This window comes from Anticarsia gemmatalis, chromosome 14, assembly GCF_050436995.1.
Source record: "Anticarsia gemmatalis isolate Benzon Research Colony breed Stoneville strain chromosome 14, ilAntGemm2 primary, whole genome shotgun sequence".
Lineage (NCBI taxonomy): Eukaryota > Metazoa > Arthropoda > Insecta > Lepidoptera > Erebidae > Anticarsia > Anticarsia gemmatalis.
Window position 1 is genome coordinate 6521924 of NC_134758.1, and position 12448 is coordinate 6534371.

At 33.2% G+C, this 12448-nt stretch overlaps 1 protein-coding gene across 1 annotated transcript; it reads right to left on the minus strand.

Annotated features, from left to right (window-relative positions):
* Nucleotides 1–1869: 1869 nt before the first annotated feature.
* Nucleotides 1870–10852, minus strand: LOC142978289 (uncharacterized). Its single transcript, XM_076122665.1, has 3 exons — nucleotides 10719–10852; nucleotides 2562–2750; nucleotides 1870–2183 (listed from the first exon to the last, which is right to left on the minus strand). Exons 1-3 carry the CDS (start codon nucleotides 10728–10730, stop codon nucleotides 2091–2093), a joined length of 294 nt encoding a protein of 97 aa, XP_075978780.1. The 5' UTR covers nucleotides 10731–10852; the 3' UTR covers nucleotides 1870–2090.
* Between the last annotated feature and the right edge of the window lie 1596 nt (nucleotides 10853–12448).

Below are 12448 nucleotides of genomic sequence, written 5' to 3' on the forward strand. Positions count from 1 at the left end.
TAACACCATAAACATCCTTAAACTTATGTTACTCATGTGGGCATTCATACTCTGTATAAAATGTCAGAGTAGAGTAAAAAAAATGTAAAAAATAATGTATTAAATGTTAACATGGAATGAGATACTATAAGTATACAGGGCGGTGTAAATGTCGTAAAAAGTTGTAGTTTATTTTTTGCGGTGCACTGCTCGACAAACAAAATGTTAAGGTTTACTCGACCTTGAACGCTTTCATGCTTATTCTGACCAATGGGCGTAGGCTTTATTGATATTTGTATAGAGCTGCTGCTACCGACTGTAAATTGAATAAGAATTAATGCTATTATTGATTGGTGGCGAGTGTGCTCTATGTAAGAAGTTAAGAGTGGTCTATGTAATTCGTGCGTTAAATGCGTCTTATGTCAGAGTTCTACGAAAAGATATTTCATATACATGCTTTATTATGACATTATACACTTGCGAGTTCTGTGATGATGAAAATAGTCTTTAATAATCAACAATCTCAAAAAATCTAAATAGATGTCGATTTAAACATAAAGCATAATAAAATTAAAGTCGATTAACTGCTCATAACTAGTATCCTGAATTGGCAATGTGACTTCTGATTTGTCAATTATCAAAACACAGTATAATTATTCATTGACACACCAAAACAGCTCTAGCAATATATGTATCAAGGGTGTCAACAGAATGGCATTACGCATGATGTGGCATGCGGAATCTGCACCATACATGGTGACCATTGTATCTACTGCTCCACACGTATTCAACTACTTACCCAAAGTGTTCCATCAACGAGAACCCGGTAAGATAGTGGCAATTTGTTGCTGCCAGTGTTCCTAGACGCTGGCAACTTAAATAAGTAATATAGTAAAGTTCATACAATAATATAGTCTCAAATTAACATGTCCCCTTTTAAGCTTAATAGGTCCATGATTTATTAAATTTAAAAGCTCCATGACCTAACGGTCCTTTGAAATCAGTTGCTGTAAGTAAAATCATTTTTAGTCAATGTAAAACTGAATCGTTTTAATGTAGTTCTTTACGAATCTTGTTTGCCAAGTGATCATATAATGATCATAATACTACTTGAACACTTCCGTAATATTTTCTTAGAAAATGTAATGTAAATTACCTACAACGAAATATTACAAGTATGTTGACTATCATTTCTTCACATATAGGCTCAATCAAGGTCACTGCTACATCTTTGCAGTTTAGGTTTTGTAGTAAAGGTACTCATATACCCATCGAGATTTGAATGAGTGGCAGTTCCATCCCGTGACAGTCACCAGAGATCAATTATAGACCGCGCCTTATCATAAAGCTTAACCGACCTTTTCAATATGGACTAATTACGTGTATTAAATCTGTTCGAAAACAATGAACCGGTTTGATCCGGACGCCTGCGCCTGCGCCGCCGGCTCCTTTGTCCGTCGCTCCGGTCTCGATAACTGATCGGTTGACAGTCTTACCTACTGTTTGTTTGTTACTATTAGTTCCGCTATCGATAAAAACGTTAGAGACTTGCTCGTGTTGATTGATAAATGTTATTCACATTCGTTGAAATATTTTATTGATAGTTTATTTTGTGGAAATAAGTTTGAAATGTAGATAATTAAATTGGTTTTCCCTTTTATTTTGCATTAGAGTTGTTTTTGGCACCTGATTACATTATGTGCAAGAAAACCTATGTAGCTACTTAGTGTATATAAATATGGATCAGTTAATGTCATTTTTGTCATCGGCTTCCGCGTGGAACATAATACCAACGCGTTGTTGACAACACCTTACTATAATTGCTCACGAAACTGTCATTACGAATGATGAGATTAATTTCAAAGGTCTTATTAAAGAAAAGTTAAAATATGAACAAAAATAATACGAATTTATTGCATTTTATTGATTCCAAACATGGCACAAGGTTCCAACTCAGTGTGAGCTAGATTTTTGCTCCAATCCATTTCTAATTGCCTTATTACTATTTAATAATAAATAAAGAAAGATGTTGACTGTTGCACTATCCGGGCTGGCCTGGGTGTTATGGCCTAGCGTAACGGCCTGAGTGGTAGTGGCCCGAGGCTGGTCGCTCACCAGGCGTGGGCGTAGGCGGGGGCGGCAACGAGGGGAGCGTGAGCGGCGACGATCGGCGCGTGCGCAGCTACAACGGCAGGAGATGCGAGCTGGACATACCGAATGAGTGTTAGACAAAGATATCATTTCATGTATTTTTTATAATGTTTTGCCCAGTATTTGGACACAAAGACCTAGCATAAAAAAATATGCTGGAGAAGAATTACTACAACATTTTTATGTATAGGTCACCTCAATTAAAAAGACATCAACGCGTCTGGTCAGTACACACTGAAAATATGTTCGACATCTCCTTGCTTTAATTTTATTTTGTACTACAATAGTGATCAATCTTGAGATTTGCGTCGCAATTCCAGTTTTGAGAACATTTCCTAATAATGTTCTTTTCATAATTGTACCTAACTGCGTTGTTCAAATTTTGCCCCGCAATGAAAAATATATTTTAAATAGTTGAAATTGTCTCGTACCTTGACGGTGTTAGCATAAGAGGTGGCGACAGGTACAGCGGTCTTGACGACGCCGGTGCTGATGAGGGGCGCGGAGACCACGCCGTGTCCCCAGCCGGCGGCGATGGGGGCCGCGTAAGGCGCAGCGAGGGGTGCACCGATGAAGCCGGGGGCGGCGGCGGCGACGGCCAGGAGGGCGGTGAATACGACCTGAAAATCAAATAGTAAAACGGTGAATTATATAACAGATAGAAAGCTACTAAGATTCGCAGCATTAAAGGATGTCATCAAATACGATATCACCCTTCCACTTCAATATTTTGGTCCATTTAGTAGAACTACACAATGGCGAAATTATCTATGTATATGATGCACAAGATGCATATACATAAATGCATGCGATGCATGGACGCATGGAACAAACCAAGACGACAAAAGCTGTATTGTTTATTGTTAAATTTGTTCCTTAAAACATTAAGTAGTAATTAATCTCTTAAAAAATAACCTGATTGTATTGCTCATTTTGAAAAACATTACGGGTTCATTGAAATGAATCAGTATATATTATGAACTAAAATTAATTTATAGCGCAACCTTCGCAATGGAACTTTTTTATCTTATTTGACATTTATTATGTTTTTTATTTTTAATCTGTACACAGATCTATAAAAGTGCATGCAATCATGACTGTCACACTGTAAGTGCAATTTACGCTCTATTGTATGAGAATGAACTTACAAAGTCAAATGAAGGTCGTCTATTATATATTTATATTTTCTTTGTTGAATTTCTGTCTTATAATGTTAGTTTTATTTGACTGAAGTTTCTTGATAAATTTTAATATCCACACATGTGAAGCACTTTATTATTTAATTAACGTAAGTTATGTCTTGTTACGAATGAACCAATGTTAAGTTATAACGCATATTAAGTATATTCATTTATAAGCTAGACTAATATATTATATACCGAGACTTAACATTTAAAGGTACTCGTCATCATTAACCGTATTAATATTTTAATTATAGTTATAACTTTTTAATGTATGAACTGATTTTGATGATTCTAGTTTGATTTACAGAAGGTGCTTTTTATGTGGTGCTATTTAAATTTGATTCAGATCTGATGACTAATGTTTGAGATTTTCTTAAAATTGCTTCATTTTGGTGGTTGCGCAACTAACTTAAACTGCTTGGAATATGAAAAATATTTTCATATTTAAGTCACTACTCGTCACCAACATGTTGGGTATGTTCATTTTCAATTTCCTCCTTCGTACCGTTTCCGAGAAATGCTCGTAACAGACATATAGACAGACGCGACATGATCTTAGCGAGAGTTCCGTTTTTCTTGGGTACGGAAATGTAAAAGATACTACTTCTAAACCATTTAAAATACTCGTATTCTCACATTTTTATGGTCTTTTGATTTATGCAAACTATTTTATATAAATAGTGACTTTTGTTGGTTCGTTTGATGTTTTCTCAACTAAGAAATTGATTATTAGAGAAATACTCAATCATTTAGAGATGATCATAGGTTTATGTTAAAGTTACGAATTTCACCTAACTGAACTTTGTCTCAAAGTAAAATATGGTTCGTTTTCTGTGTGTTTTTTTTAAAGATTAAAACCTTTCCTGTCCTTCAAATTGTTTATAAACCAATAATTCAAAACGTCATAATCGTCCTTTAACAAAAACAATAACCATTACGTTATAAAACAACAGCGCTTAATAAAACGTAACATTAAACAATTACATTATTTCTTACACAAAGACACACTACAAGACAATATACCGACAGATAGTCTCACAATCGGGTAAACATTTGTATCGAGAAGCCTTTCTCAAGCGATCACGTTGCCTCTCACCATGTCACCGAGTGTGGGCTATTGTGGGCAAACAAAACGTCTTGAATGTAACAATCGTTGAACGAATTACTAATTGTGGAAAATCATTGTTATCTTATGTAAGTTATTAATAAGTTTACATTTGAGTAATGTTGTTAATTTTGAACAATAGTTATTTTAGATGTTATGTCTGTATCGTAAATAAGGTTTTCGTAAAGCTTATTATTGTTTGTATCTAGTTATAATGTTTGCGTTTTGCCACGCAATTAGACTGCTGCTAATAAGGGTAATAATAGTGTGACTAAACGCAGCTTCTGTTCTAGATTATGCTGTTAAAAAATTAAGAGTAAAATTAGGGAGCTTCCTATTTTTTATAAATTTCTGGCTTTGTAGTACGGGATAGAAATAGTGAAACTACAGAGCACCAAATATATGTTTATGTAAAGAGAATTTTCGGGGCGAAAATGCAAATCTTTAATAATATGATCGGCTTTGCACCCAATATACTAAAATATTTGTTAATACAATATTATGTTGTTAATGTATTTGTCCCTAAAGGTACTTATATTAAACGTTTATAGAGGTAGTAACACCAAGTTATACATAGTTTGTCGTCACTACGCTCTGACCTTGTCAAGCCTATAAATAATTGTTAATCAATTAAATACGTACCTCCTATTATGAGTACATGTTAAGTAAGTCTCTAAAGATTCAATTAACACAAATAATAAAGACATATATATCTATATTATATTTATATCTAACTAAAACATAACTGCGAAAGTTTGAACGTTTAAGTGTATAATAGAATTTTGTTACTGAATTACGCCAAAACTACTGAACGAATTTTTATGAAATTCGGTACAGAAATAGTTTATTTTATAACTTGAATTAACAAAAAGCTTTTTATCCCGGGAAATCTTTTCAGGTAAACAAAGTCGCGAGCAGAAGCTAGTGATGAAGAAACGAAATTATTTTTAGTTAGTTTTAGTACCGCTCATTTAAATAAACCACACATTTTCTACAAGGCCTATAAGGAAACCAGTTTAAAATTGCATAATATCTATAGCTTAACTAAAAGCTTTTGCTAATAGCAATGAAACTGATATACTGGTAAATGATACTGATATCTTGTAATATAATATGTGGTTCCGTGAATAGTATCGTTTATATGCAATTATATTTAAGTGACTGAGACTAGAAAATCACTTGGCGATCATAAACTGTGTATTTTTTTATGCGTTATATTTTAGTGAGTTAGGTACTTACCGAATTGAATAAGTGATAAAAAGAGTTTATTTATTTGTACTTACATCATGAAAGGAAAAGTTTAGCTGTATGTTGCTCAATAAAGCCAAAACACTAAACTGGATTTTGATGATAGTTAGGCCAAACCGCAGATCAGCTTATTAACTGTCGCCATTTTGGCCCTAAAATATGGGACAATTTTGATACAAAATTTTGTTATGTTATTAAGTTACCCTCTCAGAATAATAAATTTGTATTCTATACCAAAGATATTTTTGTCTCGCACCTTTGAAGGTAATAGCGAGTAGGAGGACATATCGATGATATCTAGAGCAAGTAATAGCTTACAATAATTACGTTAGCAATGCCGCTTAGTTCTTGACATCAATATTATTCAGTACTCAGGCACCGGTTCCTCTGACCAATTGCAGGAAACAATTTTATTTAATTGTCGAACCGTGTCGTAAATTATTTTAGAAGATTTATTCTTTCAAGGAAATATAATACAATGTTGCAATCACTGGATCGTGCGTTTTGCATGCGCTTAATTTCGTTTTAGATTCGGACCAATTACTGTAACTTCCTATAGCCGGAACATAATGTTACTAATATACTAATACGAATATGATAAATGAAGGTTTGGGTGTTTGTTATTCAAACACGCCAAAACCACGAGACGGATTTTGATAAAATGTGGTATACAGATAGTTTAAATAAATTAGATTATGTAATACGAGGAGTCGGAGGAGAAGTCGCGGTCTGGCATTATTTTAATATAGCTGTTTCTCTTCTCTAACCATTTTTCTGTAATAGTTAAGAATTTATGAATTTTCTTTCAACGTATTTGACCTAGAGTTTGCACTTATGAAGGGATTGCTTTAATTTACCTACTACCTATCGTATAACGAACTACAACATATTGTAGTTCTTCGATGGCTTTAATTTTCCAGTCTCCATTCAAAATAATAAATAAAATATAGGCATAAAAAGTTAATTACTGAGTTTAACTTCAAACCATAATGCGTGATGTCAAATAACATTAAGATATCTCAAACTGTTTGTTAATACGATATTATAGACACGATTATTATAATTACTACGTATAAAATTGGCGGAGAGATCATAAATCAATGATACGGGCATTAAACATTTGTTACGCTATTTAAATCTTTGAACTAACGTATTATTAAAAATGATATTATCACCGATAAGAATTATAACCATAGATATGAACATAGTCCCACAAAAAAGTTTGTAATTATTATGATAATACAAACTTTTTTGTGATTAAGTTAATAAAACAACAAATGCGAAAGAAACTCTGTCTATCTGTTTCTCCTTTAAGTCTAAACCTCTGAATTGATTCGTATTAAATACAAGAACCAAAGAAGGACATAGGATAGGTTTTATCACGAAAATCCAGTTGGAACGTGTAGTATGTGAATAATAAGCCAAATAACTATAGTCTACGTGAACAGAATCGCGGGCAGGCACTAGTCTTGAGTAGTTTTTTTTTGTAATAATTGCGGGCAAGAGAGTTTAGTAGTTAATTGTAGTAATATGGTACTCTAGTCCCCTAAATCAAGAGAAAAAATCATAATCACATTTCTACAACAAGTTTTCTGTTCGTCATGTTAATAAAAAGTAAAACTTATGACATAATATATGACGTTCACTTAGTGTTGTAAAAAAGCTCGAGTCGGCGCTTAAACGCTTGAGTCGACGCTTTAGCAGATTGCTAATGCTCAAGTCGCGACTCGACTGAAGCGCTCGACGCTCAAGCAGTGGCTTGAGCGTTATAGCTCGGGTTTGAGCGCGCGCTTAGATTATATAGCTAGGTAAAATGTAAGAAAAATAGTATAATTAAAATAATATAATTTTTTGTGATATTCTCTATATTATAATAGAAAAATACTTAAACAATACCATGAGGAAAGACCCATACTGGTCCGTATATTTTTGTTACTATGTTTGTTCCTTCTTTTAGTTATGATAAGGCCAGCTTTTGAAAATGCCACTTCGCTTGGCACACTCGTGCTTGGAACAGATAAAGTTTCGAATGCCAGGTTAGTTAAGTTTGGCAATGTAGATTGCTTATTTTTTCACCACAACATGACATCTGTGTTGTTGGATTGTTGTTTATACATTGAAGAAAATAATTAATTTCTGGTCTGAATTTCAGGTTCTTGATTTTCTATCCTATCTTCATCTATCAATATTTATTTTGATACATTTGTTTTAATTTTCTTAATAGTATCGCATTGCTTTTATTCATAAAATTATTATTATTAAAACGTGGATCTAAAATAGTAGCTATTTCTGTGAGATTTTTTTCGTAATGATACATCATTTACGGATTTGTTTAATTTATTTACAATTCGAAAATGTTGCATGTGATCCAACAACAAGTCCATGAAAGGAATAACATTACTGTGACTTCATAGAATTATGAATTTAAACATTACAACGCTTGAACGCTTGAGCGCATAACTCGAGCTTGAAAGTCTAAACTCTCAACGCTCGCAAGCCTTAAGCGCTCAAGCGTTTAACGCTCAAGTCTAAAACGCTCAAAAGCGTCGACTCAGCGCTTAACGCTCGACGCTCAGCGCTCATTTTTACAACACTACGTTCACTATCAGGATTTATACACTTTGTTTAAATTTTTTGTGCAAGGAAATATTTATTAATTTATTTGAGACAGGTTTTATGGGACGTCTATAAAATGTTTAATGAGATATAAGTGATATAAAACGGACATACACTCCACAACCTTGGTAGACAGGAATTAAAAAAATCTGCACTATATTTTTTGAAGTGTGACCAAAATACTAATATAATAATGATATAGATATAAGTTCATCAATTGTGTCCGCTTTAGGATGATTGGTTTCAAAACAAAGTTGTTATTACAAAACTAAACTAAGGTACATTAATTAGCGGTAGTTCATCTATTCAAACTGTCATTTTTATATGAGCTTAAACGCTATTGACTAGATAAACTACCGCTAAATGTACCTCAGAAACCGCGGGTTAGAAATAATCTCACACTTGGTTTTAAAACAGCAATAAAATTTGCATGTCAAATTTATAAAAATCGATTTTTTATATCGGTTGTATGTATGCCGCTTCGCGATTGTTCTGTGTGGTGGACAATGGTCTCATCCCATCAAATTGAGAGGACACTCATGCTCGTCAGCGAGATTGTAATAGGACAGATTAATTAACCAGCTATTAGACCAATATTGGCTTCGGAATTTGAGTGTTTTATACTAAGTTTTTGCGTGTATTTGCTCTGATTTATTTGTCAAGTAAAAAGCGTAACAGATTCAGTACCGGGTGGCAACTGCGTCGACCTCGGCGGGTCGTTGCCGCGGCAGAGAATGTCACGTGCAAAAAACTAACTGAAAATAAATATATAGCCGTGATTCATTGAATTTGTCGCGTTTACTTGATACAATAATAGATTAAAACACTTCTGTCATTAAAATAACATTGATCTAATTCCGATTGTTGAGTTATTTAGCGAGTTTATTTTTGCGCGAAGTAATTTGACCTTAGTAGGATTGATAAATAATCCTGCGAAATGAACACTTAACAATGAATTTAATATATAACTAATATTATAAATGCGAAAGTTAGGGTATTTGGATCCATTTTTGTTACATAAGCTCGTCAGAACCAACACAATTTTTAAAAAATTAGTTACATAAGTAAGTTTATAACTTGGAATAAAGAATGTAATAATATTCTATACCCTGAGAAAGTCGCGGAAAAAAGTCAATATCTTCTATTTTTTTTATTAAATGTTCTCATAAAGGATCATAACATTACCATGATTGTAAAATATTTAAATGTAGTTCACATTTAAAGCTTAGCGTCTAAACAGTATTGACTTTTATAACTGTGAAAATTGCAGTTTAGGTATAAATGGTAATTATATTAAGCATTTTAGCAGCAATTTAACTACCACTGTTAATATTAGAATAATTTTCGTTACTTCGACTTCCCGCTTTACCTCATGTGGATATTAAATATTATTTTAATGAATAGCCCCCGATTTCTGAGGTACATTTAGCGGTAGTTTATCTATCCAATAGCGGTTTTTTTGTAAATGAGTTTAAACGCTATTGAACGCAGAAACCGGGGGTTAGAAGTGATTGCGAAAATGATAACACAATCGTGGCACATAATATCAATAAATAATATTGTTGCCATAACTACTAGTGTTGTAACACAAACAATAACAGCTATCGATCGAACTTTAATGAAATGCAGAATAAATAAGATACCTATATTTATATGAGATGAGAATCAAGTTACCCAAGTTAGTAACTTACTGTTTGTCTACTTAGTATTTGTTATCTAAGCTTGCTTAAAACGAGATTATTCTGGAATAGTAATAAACCTAATTGTGCTATCCATACTAATATTATAAATGCGAAAGTAACTTTGCCTGTCTGTCTGTTACTCAATCATGCCTAAACTACTGAACCAATTTGCATGAAATTTGGTATGGAGATATTTTGATACCAGAGAAAGGACATAGGCTACTTTTTACTCCGGGAAAATGACGTATTGCCATGGGAAAATTCAGGTGGCGGACGAAGTCTCGGGTTAAAGCTTGTTATGATATATCTTCGTCAATTAAATTTATTATGCGGGGATGACTTGGACGCTATTCAATATGACTGATCAGAACCTGCACCCGGTAGGGCGATAGAATTTGGAAACTGCTCAGCATTGGGACACTTGAACATTTAAACAGGCTGAGCGAAAAATAGAATATTGAACTTTTTTGTTTATTATTACAAAATTTTAATAAAGTAGTTGTTTACTATCAACAGAAATGCCGAGTCACGGGTGATTTGTCTTGACTGTGACAGAAAATAAAGGTGCCGCGTCGTTTGGTATCTATCTAATACCTAACTATTACAAAGACTCGTGAGTGTCACGTTAAACCTTTAATTAGGTTAGAGATTTAACAAAATTATCTAATTAATAACAAGTTGGGCAGAAGATGTATTGAATATGTTCTAAGCCGTGTGTGTGTTTGTGTGTGTATGTGATGTCAAGTGACTTACCAGCTTGTACATTTTGAGGGGTGGATTGGGGTGTCTCGAAGTGAGTGAAGAAGGAGGATGAAGGAACGAATGTGGCTAAGGACCGTTATGTGTGCCTTTTATACCTCATAGGCACATGGTCCGACCAAATCTAGCCATACGTATAGCCTGCCCTAGGTCATTCGTTGCCTACGGTTGTTTAGTACCGATAGCAAGAAGGGCTCGAGAGAAAACTATCCAATATTCTTTAAAAAACATTTATTTTATCATTCATCAATTATTTTTGCACACAGTGTAAAATGTTTGGCACACTCCTATAGTCTGCTATACTTATGAGCTTTGTATACTAGACTCCTATAGGAATTTGGTTGTGCTAATTTCGCAATAAGTCCTTTCGAATCAACTACAGTGGGCTGTACCAATAATCAGGTTTTACTATTCTAATCTTAGCAATAATGGTGAACTATTTCGTCATTTTCAGTCTAACAAATATAATATGCGCATAGCTATACATTCGGAGACATAATACAAAGAATTGGTAATACAATATGCTATGAAATTGTATCTGAAATGAATGCTGATATAAAATGATTTCTTTTGATATAACTGTCTCGATCGATCCACAATTTTGTAATAGAATATAAATAGATAAATAAATATTATTGGATAACACACACACGATCATTTGATTCCAAACTTAGTAGAGCTTGTACTATCGTAAACAAATAGCTGATATATACCTATATACTTCTTAATACATATGTAATTATATAGAAAATGACTACAAATTGTTATAGAGTTTATGTTATTATTAAATTGTGCTAGTAATAAATTTTAATTACACCTCATTCTTATTCATAGTTCGGACTTTGTCGGCTATGGTTGTAATATGTAAATATTTAGCATTTCAATTAATATGTAATTAATGTAATATATCAATCTAACTAGCAGACAAAAACTTGTCTTATTATTGTTATAGATCATCAAATTGTATTGAAACGTAGAAGATTTGTGTGTAAGTTAATGCAAAGAACAATTCTCGAATTCCTTTTTCTTCTTCATAGAATGATATGCTGATTGTCAGGTGCTGATTGTCAGGTCTTCATTTTGTATGTTTTTGTAAAGTAGTCATATTATTTTGCAATTCGCAATTCATAAGCGCGTATTTAATTTATACTAATTCATAAAGCTGAAAAGTTTGTTTGTTTGTTTGTTTGAACGCGCTAATCTCAGGAACTACTGGTCCGATTTGAAAAAATATTTTAGTGTTAGATAGCCCATTCATCGAGAAAGGCCATATTATATCACCACGCTACGACCAATAGGAGCAGAGTACCAGAAAAAATGTTACAAAACAGTGAATATTATGACCCATTCTCTTTTATGTGACGCAAGCGAAGTCAGCTAGCTTTTAAGTCATCTGGAAGCTTGTATAAAAACAAGTAAACAGAATATTAAACCCCAAAAACTATATTTCTGACTGCTATTGAATGAAATAAAAAAAGCTATTTAAATGAAGGAACATAGAAAGATCGAGAAGGGTGAATGAAGGATAAACAAAAGAGGATTTATGTAAAGCTCAGAGATAACCGGTATTATCAGCCGGCTTATCTTCTAAATATAGACGGATACTTTATTTTAAGGAATCTTTAAAAATGTATAAGGATTTAGAACTCACAACATGACGCGATGTAGGAGATCTGATGAAGTTATTTGAAAGATGTTTAGGCAAGTTTTGGGTTATTTACTTT